Raw genomic sequence first — 15103 nt, forward strand, 5'->3', positions numbered from 1 at the left:
ACTTTTTCCCATGAGTTTCGCATCCCCCTCCCGCCTGCTGCCTCCCTGTCCCTGATGTCCCCACCGCGCTGGTGGCCCGTCCCTCAGCATCCGGGGCACCGCTCCTGGATACCCACAGCGGGTACCTCCTCAGAGCTTCATCTCCTTGAAATTATTGTGCTGAGAATATTTTTGCTGCTGGGCAATGGGCTCTGCAGAGCGGGGCTGGCCGGGGGGCAGCACCCCGATTGCACGGCGTGGGGGGGGACACGGGCCCCTGGCAGGTGGCTCTTGTTTAAGCCCGGGCCCCTCTTCTGCTCCTCGCCTTTGTGTGCCTGGAGAGGCTTTTGTTGCAGCCTGAAAAGGCTGAATAGCGGCTGCATCTGTCGCTGGGTGAGGAAATGCTCAGCAGATGCCCTGGGGAAGGGGGGGGGCGTGGGGCCGGGGGTCCCGAGCATCCCCGGTGGGCAGGGACCCCGGTGGGAGCTGCGGGCGGGGGACGTGGCAGCGCACGGGGCACCGAGGGTTGCGCAACCCTTGTGGGCGAGCGAGGCCCCGGTGCGGTGGGGCTCCTTGTGAAAGTGCTGTGCAATCGCCGCCTCTTCACCTCGCCCCGTTTCCATCCTCCGCCCCATTGCAAAATCGCCCGCAGGAGCAGGGATGGGGCCGCCTGCTCCGACATCGGCCTCCCCGAGCGTGCCGGCTGCTGCTGGCGGGGTTTTTGGCTTGTCCCTCGCACACCCAGCCTCTTCGTGCCCGGCTTATGGCTTGTCTTGGTGGGAAGGCGTTCCCTGTGCTTGCCGTGGTGGCTCCGGGTCTCCCTCCCAGCGCTCCGATAATTCAGACTCGGAGAATGCGGCCGAGCAGCTTGAGCATGTGCATCCGTTTGTGTTCACTCGGCATGAATTGCGTCTCCAGGCTTGCTCCCTGTTCGTAGCTATGTCTAATCTGAATAATTCTCTCTTGCTGGGACGCTTTTTCCAGCCTCTCCATCTTCCCTCGGGCAAGTGAACGCGGAGGGTGGCCTTTTGTACGTGGAGGTGCCACTAGTGCATGGAGCCAGCCACACTGCCCAAATGGTCAAAGCCTCAGCATCCACCCGGACACCGATGGCACCAGCCGCCGTCCCTCCAGGTGGCTGGTACTGGCCTGCCTTGCAAACCGTGAGGGTTGGATGAAGCCATCCCCGTCCGGGAGCAGCAGCCACCCTTCTGAATACCACCCTGTCCCGGCAGGATGGGGCGCACCGTGGGGCCCACGCGCCGCTCCTCCTCCTCTCTGGCTTTCCCTGGGCAAAGGGAACAGGAGGATGAGGCTTTTGCCTGGTCTGTTGGGGCTTAAGGCTCTTCACCCAGGGACTGTGTGGCTTCCCGTGGGTGGACAGAGCAGAAATGACCTTGGGAAAGTCCCATCGCCTCTGACTGGGCGCTGCTGGTGGTGGTGGGTGCCGGCAGCGGGGATGGGGTTGATGTAAAGGTTTATGTAAGAGCCACGATGGTGTGGGGGAGGTTTCCTGGGCTGCACGTTTCGCCCTTACTGCATTGTGATTGAACCGCAAATTTCCCTGCGTTTGGTAACATAATTCCTCTTACGGGCTTTGGGACTCGTGATTTCTCTTCCATAGTTAATAAACAGTGAAAGTGGAACGAAGCTTTGCTGCTTCCATGCCCTTGTGCTGCTTGCTCCCTCCCAACTGCCTCCAGCAGAGGCTGGGGCAGCTTCGGGACTCTGGGGTGATTACTTGTGGGCTCCCCAAATGTGCTGGTATTAAAGGCAGGAAAAAAGCCACATGAGAGGTGATCAGCTGAATCCGGGTCCCCCGGCACCGTGGTTCCTTGGGTGGGCGTGGGGGGCGATGGGGTTTGCCTTCCCGGCGCTGGGAGGTGGGAACAGCATGTGCAAAGCATCCAGCGCCGGCTCCACAAACGTTTTCAGCAGCTGAGGCCAGTTGGCAACCAGTTCGCGTGGAAAGATTAGAAGTGGCAAATCCTTTGAAGAGAAACCCTTTTGCTTTATTAGGAAAAAATGCCCCTTGCGCTGTGCTAGTCCAGCTGGGGGAACTGGGAGCCCGTGTGTGCAGACCGGGCAAGGGAACTTCTGCTCTGCTCCCCCACTGATAACTCGGGAGGGCGACAGCCTGCCTTTCCTTACTGTAGGTTTATTTTTATTGCAACTTAAGAACAGCTTATTTTCGCCCCCATGGCGCAGACGGCGCGCGAGGGGAGCTCCTCGGGGCTGTGTGGGGCATGGGCACGCTCCTGCGGGTCCTGTTGCAGGAGGTGGTCGGAGGGGTGGGTGCCGCGCAGGCGAGGCATGCAGCGTGTGCTGCTCGGCTGGGAACCGCCGTGAAGCGGCTGCGATCAAAATACACATGGAAATAAAAATACCCTGCCTGCAAGAGCAGCTGGAGCGCCCGAGGTGAGCGTGGAGCCAGAGCGAAGACGGGCAGTCTTGGACAATGAACAGCTCGGCGTGCCGGTGTGTGCCTCATCCTCAGTTTTCTTGGGAATTGCCCGTGAGAGGTGAGTTTTCCCTTGCAAGCTCTTCCACGGGGCTATTGTGCCAATCTGAGCGAGCGCAGCGCGTTGTGGCGGCTGGGGCAGCAGCGTTGGGGGCTGCGGGGGCACCCACGGCGAGGGGCAGCGGGACGGGGTGGTTGGGGACCCGCTGCTGTGCCAGCGGAGGAGGGAGCTTCCTGGGCGAACCCGCCGTGATTCACGGCACATCATCCCCGGAGGAGGCGGCGAGACTGAATCAGTGGTGTCTGAGGACGCGCGTGGGCGAGGGAACGTGAGCGGCTCCAGCCCCCTTGTTTTCTCCGGCGTCTTCCTTCCTTCCCCGCGCTCGGTGTGAGGTAGATGATGGGTGGGAATTCAGCTCAACGTGCTGCCGAGCGAACGGGGCAGAGCCCCCAGCTCTTGTTTGAGCTGAAGCTCATTTTCATTTTTGATGGCTGCGGGGGTGGCAGCAGGAGCCCGCTCGGTTTTTCAGCCCCATTTCTGTGCCATGGAGGCAGCTTGTCGGGGGTTTGGGTTTGCTGGGTGGGTGCCGTCCCCCTGCCGACACCCCCATGAGCTGGTTTGTTTTCAGGAGCCGCGTCCAGGGTTTGTCCTTCCAAAGGTGGTGAAAATCCCGGAGCTGCTGCAGGAGCCCAGCAGGAGCCTTCGCTGCCGGGGGCGTCCCGAGCACGTAGGGGCAGGGGCTGCGCCGCCCGCTGATGGGGATGGTTCTGGAGCCCTTGGTTTGAGGGGTTTAATGAGGCTAATGAGCGCGTTTAGCTTTGCACGTAACCAATTTCTCTCGCAGCGTGTACAGGCTGCTGGGGGAGCTGGGCTGCGCCAAGGCACAGGATGGCAGCAAACGCCGTCTGCCGAAATCTCGGCGGTGTCAGGCTGCTGCGAGGAGAGCTGGAACGCGGCTGAAAGCTGAATTTCCTCCCTAATTGCGACGAGGGCGGAGTGGTCCTTTCCCAGCTCTCCCTCTTTCCCTGCGGGCAGATGCCCTGGTGGGAAGGCCCAGGTGGCATGGCTCTCCCGGCTGTCCCCTGTCCCACGCAGTGTCGAAGGGACGCCGAAACACAGAGACAAGCTCTGATGATGAGAAGACATTTGGAGACCTGTGCTGGCTACACAGCTAACATCTAAAGCACCTAACCTTGCCGCAAAGGGCGATGCGCAGGACTCCTCTGTGCATGAAACGTAGTTTTGCTCAAAGAGGGTGGCAGAGTCCCCTCGGCAGCGCTGTCCTTGTCCCTTGCCCCAGGGACGCTTGTGTAACCCGGGGATCTGGTTACTGCCCGCTGCGGTGCCGGAGCCCTCTGCTCCGGCGAGGGCTGAGCAGGGAGCAACGCTTCCCGTCTGAAATAACGAGGAGTTTGGTCTCTAAGGAGCCCTCCCTTGGAAGGGGAACAGGAGGTTACAGAGGCGGAAAAGCTGAACCGTGAGCAGCCGTGGGGGTTTGCAGCAGGTTGTCCATCTGCTGCCACCTCCCCTGTGTGAGGAGTTAACTCTGGTTGGGCTCTGGATTATTTTGGTTGCAAAATCTCCTGCTTCTGAAGCTGCTCTGAAGCTTCGGTGTCCCCAGGCTGGTCCCCTCAGCTGGGGTGGGATGGGGGCGGTTCACCCTTGCCAAACCTCAGGGAAACAGGAGGTGCTTTTCCCATCCCAGCCTCCCCGTTGCAAGCCAAGAAACACAAATCTTGCTGCAGCCGTAGCCTGCCCTGGATACCGGAGCTAAATTAGGGACCTGGGCAGTGTCACCGCACCCCCCCGCATTCCGTGTGGAGTTCCAGTGACCAGAGCAATGCCTGTGGTTTCACTGCTGACTGCGGCCGAGGAGCGGAGGAGGGAGAGGGAGCTGTCGGCTCCCACCTAAAGAGGAGAAGCTGGTGAAAGTGCTGCCTTCACCCCGCCTGGGCCGGGACCGAACGGTGCTTTCCCACCCCTGCGCCTGCTCGGCACATCCCGGGGTGCAGGGAGATGGTGCTTTGTGCCCAGGCTGGGATGGAGGTTGTGTGGGTGCAGCGGGTGATGCTGGACGTGCAGGTGGCTTCTACCGTGGTTTGGGCATCGCCGCGTCCCTCCTGCGGCGGTAATGGCCTCCCCCACGCAGCCTCATTGCGTCTGGCCCCATTGCCCTGCTTGGCACCTGCCAGCGGGAACATTTCCTCAATAGACCAAATCATTCTCTTAACGAGGCTTAATCTGCTCCTCTCCCAGCCGGGCGAGTGGCTGCTCCATCCATCGGCCGCTCCATCCATCGCATCTCCGTCCCGCGGGGGAGCGGGGGGCGGCCGGCGGGTGCCGCGGCTGAATTGCAGCCGGGGTGGTTTGAGAGCGCGGGGGCAGCTGTTTGCTCGCCGGCGGGTGCCCGAATACAAAAGCAAGCGTCAGCGCTGTGCTGGTACAGGTAATGGAGGCTGCTGCCTCCTGGTTCATTAGAAACACAATTAAGCTCCTTTAGAAGCGCTCGGAGTGACCTCTAAAAATTGGGTATGTATTTCTGTACATCTCCTGTTTGTCTTTGTGCAGAATGATGTTAACCGTCTGCTTCCTGCTGTTCAATTTTCCCAGCGCGTAATTACAAATTGTTTTGTTGTTGTTTTTTTTGTTTTTTTTTTTCCTCTTCAGTTTCCTGGCTCCCCACGCCAGGCTGCTGGGAGCGGAGCCGCAAATAGCTGAGCTTTTCTCCAGGCCCCTTCCCTGCCTGCGCGGCTGCTGGGGCGGCTGGCGCTGCGCTGGCTTATGGCTTCGAATTCAGCAGGATCCGGTTTTTAGAGTAATTAAGCAATGGAGGAGCAAGGAGGGGCTGCCCAGCCTCCTGTCCTCCCTGTGCCCCGAGGCTGTCGGTGGAAATGATGTTGTGCAAAGGGTGGCTTGGCCGATGGAGCCAGACTCTCTTCAGTGGTTCCCGGTAACAGGACGAGGGGTAACGGGCACAAGGTGGAACATAGGAAGTTCCAATCAAATATGAGAAAAAACTTCTTTACGGTGAGGGTGACAGAGCCCCGGAACAGGCTGCCCAGGGAGGGTGTGGAGTCCCCTTCTCTGGAGACATTCAAGACCCGTCTGGATGCAGCCCTGAGTGATGTGCTCTGGGCAATCCTGCTTTAGCAGGGGAGTGGGACTAGGTGATCTCGAGAGGTCCCTTCCAACTCTGAAAAATTCCGTGATTTTAGCCTTCACTGAGCTTCCCAATGGTTTGATGCCAGAAGCCACCCCACACACCATCCACGGGCATGGGTTTCCTGCGCCCCGGGAAGGGGGAGAGCCGAGGAGGTGGGAGAGGTGTGAGCAGACCCCCCGTAGCGGGGTTACGGGCGGGCGGCTGTAGCGCGCATCCTATTTGTCCCTTTCCCTGTGGCAAAGGGATCCGTGCGCTGTTGCGGGAAGGAATGCAAACCGCCGTTGCTCTGCGAGCGCCATCAGCCAGCGTGTCACTTACAAACAGGCAGCGTGCGTCTCTTGGGGCCGCAGCAAGCATTAACCCTTGTTCCCGTGACATCCCCCCTGTGGCAGAGTGGTCCTTGCCACGCACCGGGCACCGTTTCGGTCCAGGCCAGGGAACCATCCCAGGGGCTGATGCTCCTCTGCTGCCGGCTGAGCAATCAACCAGCTTGGGAGCTCGACCGGGAGAGGGCAGAGGGGCGAGAAGTACATTTCTGTGTCTGTTTTGGTAAAACGAGCAAACGCGCTGTCTCCTGCCGATGCACGCTGGGGGTGGGATGCATTTCCATGTGCCGCTGCCACACAGAGGTGCAGACCTGCTCCGGGGTGTTTCGCCGAGCCCGGCCGCAGGAGCTGCCGGAGACAGGAAGGAAAATGGACTAAAGATAGACACGTTTGTTGATCTATATTTAGGAGTATAATAATTAAGGCTGGTTGTTTATCCTGACAAACATGGTAATTAATAGTCTGTGGCAGACGAGCAAATCCTTCCTGCACCTGGGAACTGAGAGTTGTCTCTGGGAAGGGCGAGAGCCTCATTAAAGAGCTGCTGCTGCTTGTGAGAAAAGCTGTTATTTAGGGAACATCTGGCTGTTTGCTTTGTCCCCTCCCCGGGCACGCGTGGCTGGGTGCTGGTGGCCTCCCAAGCCACGGGGAGGGTGCCTTTGTGCCCAGGCTGTGCGTCGGGACACAGAGCAGGAGGGTCCTGCCAGTCCCACGGAGCAGAAGGGTGGTGGGAGGTGACGGGTGGGCAGCGGGTGCTGCCAGGGGGCTGCGAAGGGGAGAGCAGGGATGCTCGGTGGCCCCCAGGGGTGCAGTGGTGTTGGTACCGGTGTGCAGAAGCTTGTTTATGAATGCGGTAGGATGTCTTGCTGCTGGTGGCACAGGCTGGCTGGGCAGCGGGGGGGCATCTCAGAGGGCAGGGAGGTGGCAGGCAGCCGGGGCAAGCTTTTACCAGCCTTGGAAGGGTAAAAGCTTCTGAGGACGGGCGGCTTCGCGCTCTTCCCACTAGATGGGGATGGAGGCATTGCACAGAGCGCGCCTGGGTGCTGCCTGCAGAGAGCACCCATGCTCGCAGAGAGCACCCACGCTCGGCCTTCGCCCCGCGTCTCCTCCGGGTGGCTGCTGTGCCAGCAGCCCGGCTCCCCCGGGGGGGCTCAGGGCTGACGGGGTCTGGCTTCTCCCGCAGATGCTGCAGGACTGTCCGAAGGCCCGCAGGGAAGTGGAGCTGCACTGGAGGGCATCGCAGTGCGCGCACATCGTCCGCATCATGGATGTCTACGAGAACCTCTACCAGGGGAGGAAGTGTCTGCTCATCGTCATGGAGTGGTGAGTCCCCGGTGGCGCCGCTGCGGGTGGGCTCTCCCCACCGGAGCGCCCGCGGCCCTGCGGGGTGATGCCAAAAGTGGGACAAGCACCTTCCCGCATCCCTGCCTGGGGTGCTGGGGACGCCAGGGAGATGCTCTGGCCGGGAAAGCAGCCTGCGAGCCGCAGGGATGGAAACCCTGGAAGAGATGCTGCACCGCTGGCGTTGGAGGGACGGCGGGAGCTGCTCTGGCTCTGAGTCATTCTGAAAACTCGCTCGGCTGTCGGGAGGCTTCAGGCCTGTGGTTCTCACTGCAGATAGATCATAACCAAACTCGCTTTGGCCATTGAAAGCCGGGGTAGTCAGCGGTTCCTGGCACCCCGTCAGCCTGCGGTGGGGTCGGCTGGGCAGCGTGCAGCCACGCCGGGCTGGTGCATCTACCGCCGCCGCTGCAGCTCTTGCAGCAGCCGTTGAGCGGCTCTGGTTCGGGTAGATGTTTGATATAACCTGGGGAGGAGGGAGAAATGAAGGGGAAAGTATTGAAACCACATCCCAACCGCAGCTGTGATTTGATGCAGCTTCCTTGCCAAAACCTCTCCTCTGGCAAGCCAGTCGGTTGCCTGGGGGGGCAGCGGGTGCGAGCAGCGCCGGGGCAGGCAGTGCGGCCGCCGCCTGAGCGGCTCTGGTGTGGGCAGAGGCTTCTGAGAACTGCGCCGGGACGCCGGGCAGCTGGGGATAGGAAAGGTTTGCGCGGCGCATCTGCTCGTGTGGGAAGAAAGCGGTAGCTGAATGGAAACAAGTCCCCGGGGCAGCGGCAGCTCCCTGCGGCGTGTCTCTGCCGGAGCTCCCTGCCGTCCGAGGGATGCGCTGGGGGTAACGCCGGTCACGAGGCAGCATTTGCCTTTCAGCGTGAGCACGGTGTGTGTCTCCTCGTGCGCTCTGTGCAGCGGTTGGCCCCGGCAGCTGCGCGCTATCTGTATCGCAGATGTCCAGCGAATGTCAAGGGCGCTGGCAAGGAGATGCTATCTGCGCTGGGAAAGCCAGCAGCCATTTCTGCTCCAGTTAGATAAGGCAGAGACAGGAAGCGCTGTTATCCCTGTTCTCATGGAGAATTACCCCTGATCTCACCCCTGATCTCTCTTGGAGCCAAGTTTTTCCTTGGGGTACCCGGGGGGCCTTTGGCTGGGGAGGGAACCACGCCAAGGTTCCCATGGTCCTTCTCCAGCATCTTATCCGAGAGCTTGCTCTGCTGCGGCGGGGTTCAGTCCCTGCCTCCCCCATCCCATCGGTGAGCCCGTGCCGGCGCCGCTGACACCTGGCCCGTGCCACGATATTTGCTCAGCACTTCTGCGCGGGGTTAGCACGGGGTGGTTGGCTCGTGAGCTAAAGGAGGCCAAGCGTGCCGGGAGCGCTCTCGCCACGTTCGCTGTCTTTACTGTAAATGTGTTTCTGTGGGCTGGTGGGGAGACCACGTCCGCTCGCAGCCGGCATCTCCGCCGCCAGCGCGAAGCCTCTGCCCTGCTCATTTCTGGAAGGGGAAGGCTCTGAAACGCCCTGTGCCCAGAAGCACCGATCCGAGGGCTTGGATGGGGAAGGGGTTTGTTTCTTGCTGAGCTTGTGCAGCTCTTGGCTGAGCACCGGAGGTTTCGCTACCGCTTGCGCTGGCATGAAATTGGTGCCGCAGCATCTAACGCCGCCGGCTTCTCTTCCAGCTTGGACGGCGGGGAGCTTTTCAGCCGGATTCAAGACAGGGGAGACCAGGCCTTCACGGAACGGGGTATGGAGCCCGTGGGGACCTGGGTTTTCATCTTTGGACCAGTTCATGCTGTTTATAGGAGTGTCTCTGGTCCAGCTCATTCCCTCAGTCGTTCTTTGGAATCGCCAGCGGGGTTTTGCTCTTGGGGGTTGAGGAATGTGGGTGCAAGTGGCCCTGCTTTTCACCCTCGCTTGAGAGCAGGGTTAGGAGATGTTTTCTCAGCTGCCCCCATGCCCTGTGCATCCCACTCCAGCAGAGGGAGGAGCTTCAGTCACCTTCAGAAACATCCACCCCCCTCCAAAAAATGGAGACCAGGTCCTGTGGTTCTCATAGATCTCATGAGTCTCATCCCCTCTGCTCCTGCAGCTGGGAAAAGCATCCACACAACCCAAACCTCAAGCCTGTTGCCCCCACGTTACCCTCAGGGGACAGTTTTCCCAGCTGATTTCCCTGTGGATTTGGGGTCCCTAGTGATGCTGGGGCTCGTGCGGTTGGGTGTTGGGATCAGCAGCTGGAGCCTGCCCCATCCCTCCTCCTGGGAGTTCCTCTCCCATTTGCTGCAGGCTCCCGACATGGGGCTGGAGGCAGGGGGGCTTCTGCTTGGAAAGGGGGACTTCGGATAGAGAAAACCCCTTTGGCTTCAGCCGTGCTCTTTGGCTCCTGGTCTGTAGAGTAGCCCTGGGAGCCGTGCTCATTTTAACTTGCTTATAAAGGCTCTGATGACCCTTTTTTTTTTTTTTTTTTTTTTTTGTTGCTTCAGAGGCTTCAGAGATAATGAAGAGCATTGGGGAAGCCATCCAGTACCTACACTCAATCAACATCGCGCACCGGGACGTGAAGGTACCACGCTGCACGCCTGCCCCGTGGTGCTGAGTCCCTCTTGGCCCGTGGCAACGCCGCGGCTGCTCCGGCTCTTCTGCTCACTTCTGCCTTGTGTTTCCACAGCCCGAAAACCTCTTGTACACCTCCAAAAGACCCAACGCTGTGCTAAAACTCACGGACTTTGGCTTTGCTAAAGAAACCACCACTCACAACTCCTTGGCCACTCCGTGCTACACGCCATACTACGTGGGTAAGTGGCTGGCGGGGGGGCTGAGCCCGCGGGTTTGCAGGGCTGGAGGGCAGAGCCGGGGGGGTTTGGATGGTGCCATGCTCAGCCCATCACCTCTGCATCCAGCCTGTCGCCTCCGTCGCAGTGTGGCATTGGAGGCATCTCCTGTCTGGGATGCCCGGGACTGGGGACCGCGTTGGGTGCGGGTGGGTGCTGTGTTCGCTGCTCGGCTGCTCCCAGCGCGGGGCGGGTGTTGCAGACCCCTGCTGCAGCCTCCCTGGTGCTGTGCTCGGGGCTGCATTCCACGCAGATGCCGCCTGACTTAACTTTAGCCGTTAGTAAAGTGCTAGCTCTATTTAAAGAGTGAGATGTATGGGGGGAAAAAAAAGAACAACCCAGACTTTACTGAAAAAACCCACCCTGCACCGCTCCTGCCTCTGCTGCCGGCGTGGCCATGCCAGACCCTGCGCCGCAGCGCTGCCGAGAGCACATGGAGCCGCGGGTGGCTCTTTGCCGGCTCCATGGGATGGTCGGATCCCTCTCTCCTGGTGCTGCCGCTTTGACTCATGCTTTTGTTTCTCTTTTTACCAGCCCCGGAGGTGCTGGGGCCGGAGAAGTACGACAAGTCCTGTGACATGTGGTCCCTCGGCGTCATCATGTACATTCTGTAAGTCCGATGCATCCCTCTCCATCCGGCCGGGGTTGGATGCGAGGGATGCAGCTTCTGAGCTCGTCTGCGGGCTGGCGGGGCTGAGCCTTTCCCAGCTGCACCGCTCCTGCTCCTGGCACTGCCCCGTGCCCCGCGGGCGCTGCTGGGGAGGCTTTTGGGGTGACGCGTTGACTCTGCTCCCTCTCCCGGCGCAGGCTGTGCGGGTATCCCCCCTTCTACTCCAACCACGGCCTGGCCATCTCGCCCGGCATGAAGAAGCGAATCCGAATGGGCCAGTACGAGTTCCCCAATCCTGAATGGTCCGAAGTGTCGGAGGAAGGTAAACGTGGTCCCCATGACGGCTTGTCCCCGGGCTGAGGTCTCCCTTTGGGGTCAGCCCTGTGTCCAGCAGCACCACGAAGGCTGCGGTGGGGGGAACCCTGGGCATGTCGTGGGTCGCTTCTCAGGGATACAGCAGTTTCTTTGCCTCTTTGCTCGAGAGGCTGAAGGGTTTGACCGGGGTGAGGTCTGTGGCATGGAGGGGACGGGAGGCACGTGCAGGCGTTTTGGGGCTTCTGGCTTGGGTCGGAGCATGGGGACGGCCACCCCGGGACCTGCTAACACCCAGCCCTGCGCAAACCCTTCCAGTTAAGCAATTGATCCGCAACCTGCTGAAGACGGATCCGACCCAGCGCATGACGATAACGGAGTTCATGAACCACCCCTGGATCATGGTGAGTGCAGGGTTGGTGAAGCAGCGGGATGGGACAGGGATAGGGATGGGGCAGGGATGGGATGCCTGTGGCTCTCGGCTGACGCTCCTTGGCTCTCTCGGCAGCAATCCATGCAGGTGCCCCAGACCCCACTGCACACCAGCCGCGTGCTGAAAGAGGAGAAGGATCTGTGGGAGGACGTGAAGGTAAAAACTCTCTCCATTGCTGTCTGCAACACCCTGCGCCCCGGGTGACCTCGGGGGCCTGTCCGCTTCTGCCTTCTTGGGCTAATTTGGGTTTCCTGCGAGCGTGCTGGCCCTCGGGGAGATCCGTGCTTGGGATGGGGCTGGAAAAATTGGCGGCGAGCCCCTCATCCCCTGCTGTAACTTGTTCCCATGGGGGCTCGGAGTGGGACCCCTGCGCCGGGGGTCAGGGGGGGCTGCGGGCTGTGCCTGCCAGGGCTTTGCTGACGGCGCTGCCTGTGCCGCCTGCCCGCAGGAGGAGATGACGAGCGCGCTGGCCACCATGCGAGTGGACTACGAACAAATCAAGATCAAGAAAATCGAAGATTCCTCGAACCCTTTGCTGATGAAGAGGCGGAAGAAAGCGAACCCCACCGAGCCTGCCACGCTCCCCCACTGAGGGTGTCCCGCGCCCACCGGCCCTTGAGAAAGCAATAACTATATATATATATTTTTTAAGAAAAAAAGACAAAAAGAGACAGACTGTTATATCAAGCGCATGGAATTCGACATTTATACCAGACTAGTTATTTTTAGCTACTCACCTGTGTTTCTGACCTTTCCGGAGCAGGCGGTAAGATCCCCCCCCGCGTCAGATCCACACGCTGCGGCCGGGGGTTTTGTCCTGTAGGTGAACGCCGCTGATAATTGGATATTTTTTTTTTTTTCTTTTGTGAAACAGTTTTGATTATTATTTTTTTTTCCTTCTTTCCAAAGACATGGAAATTCCTGTGGTGACCTTTTTAGGGTATATAATGTATAAATATTTTTTAAAAACTACTGTAGAGCTGAAACCCAGACAGCGTGTTCCCTGCGTGGATGCTGGCTAGAGATGGGCTTCAGGCTGGGGAGGGGGTCGGGGGGGGCACGACAGGGAGGGAGAGCTGCCTTCTCCCCGGCCCTGCTGTGTGTGGGGTCCTGGTGGACACTAGGCTTCTTTGTTGCCCTGGAAAACTGATGTTTTTTAAAGCACGGTAGCCAAAAAAGCACCGCCCCCCCCAACCCCTCCCTGACCTGGAAGCCTTGATTCTCCCCGCGAGCGCTGTCTGTCTCGCCGATGTGTGTCTGTGCGTGGGGTGTATGTCGTGTCCGTGGGCGCGGAGCTGCTCGTGGCTCCCCCCGCCGTGGCCATCGCAGTCTGTACCTGTGCCTGGAATCCAGTTCTGACCTCAGGGGTGGGCGGGGGGGGCCGGGGGAGGGTGAGCAGGAGGCCGGTGCCCCCCGCATCCCCCCCCACTCTGCAGGGATGTGGGGAAAAGATGCTTCCCTGCCGCCTCCGCCCGCTCCCGCAGCCCCCAGCTCCAGGGGCGATGCTGTCCCGGGGGTCCCCGGGGAAAAGCGGGTGGCATGGGGAGGGGGTGGAGGTGGCATGGGACCGCAGCTGGAGCCGGGATGGCAGCGCTGCCCCCTCCCTGGCCAGGGCTGGGGGTTGTGCTGCCCCCCTCCTCCCCCGGTGTGGCTTCTGCTGGGGGGGCAGCTCCTGCTGCCAGCTCCCGGGGGGCTGGGAGCGATCCCCCGCTCCCAGGAGCAGGATGGCTGCTCCGAAGTCTTTAGTCCATGAATTATTATTATTATTATTATTATTTGTCACAATGTTTCACTGCGTTAAATGTGTTTGAATGGGGAAAAAAAAAATTTTTTTAAGGCAATGTTTAGTTTTTAGGTGATCTTTTAGACACTGTATGGAATTTTAATTTGTTTTAAAATCTGATTTTTATCCCTTTTTTTTTTTTTTTTTTATTTTTGTCTGTTGGCTTATACTAATCTTCCTGGTCTGCTCTTCAGTCCTTTGGATTAAAGACACTTAATGCGTCACCCAGTCTCTCTTCCTTGCTTGTGTGGCCCTGAAGAAACACCCGGGTGCTCCGGACTGGGCCGTCTCTCCCTGATGACTTGAAATTGCCCTTTTTTCCACCAAAGAGGCTGAGCTCCCCTGGGTTATTCTCCGGGGACGCAGTATTTCTGTCCTTGCAGCATCCCTTAGCTTGGGGACAGTCGCTTGAGATCTTCTGGCCGTGTCTGTCCTGGCTGCTGCAAAAATAGGATTTCCTCCCCGGCATGTGTGCCTCCGCGCAGGCTGGGGCGCTGGGGACGTGGGACGCGTGGCCATGGCCGTGGGCGCTGCGCCCGGGTGCCGGCAGGGGGAACTGCGCATCCGGCATCGCAGCCGGGCTGCGGGCGTTGGGACACGCGTGGCCCTGGGGACTGGGGCTGCCACCAGCCGTGGCACCGCTGTCACCTCCGCGCTGGCAGCCCCGCGGTGTGCAGTGGGTGCCGCACTGGGGTTTGTGGCTGCGGGGCCGCTGAGCCCGTGCCAGGTGGCAGCATCCGCGGGAGAGGAGGAAATGGTGAGATCCCCAGATGCCTTCCTCCTCCTCCTCCTCCTCACGGGGGTGAGGAAGCCGTGGAGGCGCTGCCGGGGTGGGCAGTGTGGGGATGTGCAGGTCCAGCAGCAGGAACTTGGATGAGTCCGGTTGAGTCACTTGACTCCAAACCATCACTTTTCTGCTTCCCGCACGTGGGGCTGTTCCCCGGGGACTCGGGGCTGGGCTCTGACCCCCGGCTGGGGACTCCCGAGCGTCCTCCGGGGGAGACTGCAGCCCCCGAGCTGAGCCGGGTCAGGGGGGTACGGGCGCGCTGCCCACGAGCTGTGCCAAACCACAGAGCAGGAAGGCTCCGAGCGCGTGATACAAAGGGCTTTATCTGATTATTTGTTTCATTATTTCGCATTTGGAGCCGGGTTACTTTTCCTTTCGCTCCGACTGATGGAGTGGTGTTTTCTGGCGGCGCCGGCTGAAGGAGCCGCGCGCTGCTGCTGCCGCTGCCGAGGCTCTGCGCTGAGCCCGCGGTGGGGACGCGGGGCTGCAGGAGATCCCAGGGGACAAGCCGCTGGTGGTCCTGCCCCAGCATGTCCTGGGATGGGGCAGTAAGTGCTGGGCATGGGGATGGTAGCCGGGGGCGGGATCTCCCAGCCTTTCTTCCTCTGGGAACGGCTCCCGGTGCCCCAGGTACCTCTGGGCCTTTTGGGGCTCTTGAGAAGTGGGGTGGGATGTGCACCCCGTAACGCACGTGGCCTGTGGCTGGAATGCGGTGCAGGCGACGGAGGTTTTGGTTTTGAGCTGGAGGGGGTGCCTGATGCGCCCCCCAGTTACCGGGGGCTCCTGTGCTCAGACCACACCTTCAGCCCCGGCTCACTCCCTGCCTCTTGCTGGGTTTAACAGGATGGATGGGATGCAGGAGGCTTTCCTTTCCTTGCCTGCAGGAGCACCCAGGGGTATTTTCAATCTACATTTGGGTGAAATTCAGGCTGAATCTGCTCCAAAGCTCACACTCCCATGCCATCAGGTTTGGAATGTGCGCCAGACCCCAGGGCTGTGTCGTGTGGGACCCCCGATGCGAACGCCAGAGCGGGGCCGGTCCCGGGGGCTTCCCCAGCATCTCCCCGGTTCTGAGCAGCTCATC

At 60.4% G+C, this 15103-nt stretch overlaps 1 protein-coding gene across 5 annotated transcripts in view; it reads left to right on the top strand.

Annotated features, from left to right (window-relative positions):
* MAPKAPK2 (MAPK activated protein kinase 2) overlaps positions 1-13456 on the top strand; it is a 30974-nt gene extending 17518 nt beyond the window's left edge. For 3 of the 5 annotated variants that reach the window (XM_054181385.1, XM_054181381.1, XM_054181382.1), the window contains exons 2-10: positions 7114-7253; positions 8943-9007; positions 9747-9826; positions 9932-10058; positions 10629-10704; positions 10902-11026; positions 11335-11420; positions 11525-11605; positions 11898-13456. In XM_054181385.1, coding sequence (XP_054037360.1) covers positions 7114-7253; positions 8943-9007; positions 9747-9826; positions 9932-10058; positions 10629-10704; positions 10902-11026; positions 11335-11420; positions 11525-11605; positions 11898-12041 — 924 coding nt within the window. In that variant the 3' untranslated portion in view covers positions 12042-13456. Of the gene's footprint in view, positions 1-2351; positions 2502-6507; positions 6784-7113; positions 7254-8942; positions 9008-9746; positions 9827-9931; positions 10059-10628; positions 10705-10901; positions 11027-11334; positions 11421-11524; positions 11606-11897 lie in introns of those variants that run through there. The other 2 variants (XM_054181384.1, XM_054181383.1) reach the window with 2 other exon arrangements.
* Positions 13457-15103: the final 1647 nt, after the last annotated feature.

This window comes from Rissa tridactyla, chromosome 21 (assembly GCF_028500815.1).
Source record: "Rissa tridactyla isolate bRisTri1 chromosome 21, bRisTri1.patW.cur.20221130, whole genome shotgun sequence".
In the NCBI taxonomy this organism is placed as follows: Eukaryota; Metazoa; Chordata; class Aves; order Charadriiformes; family Laridae; genus Rissa; species Rissa tridactyla.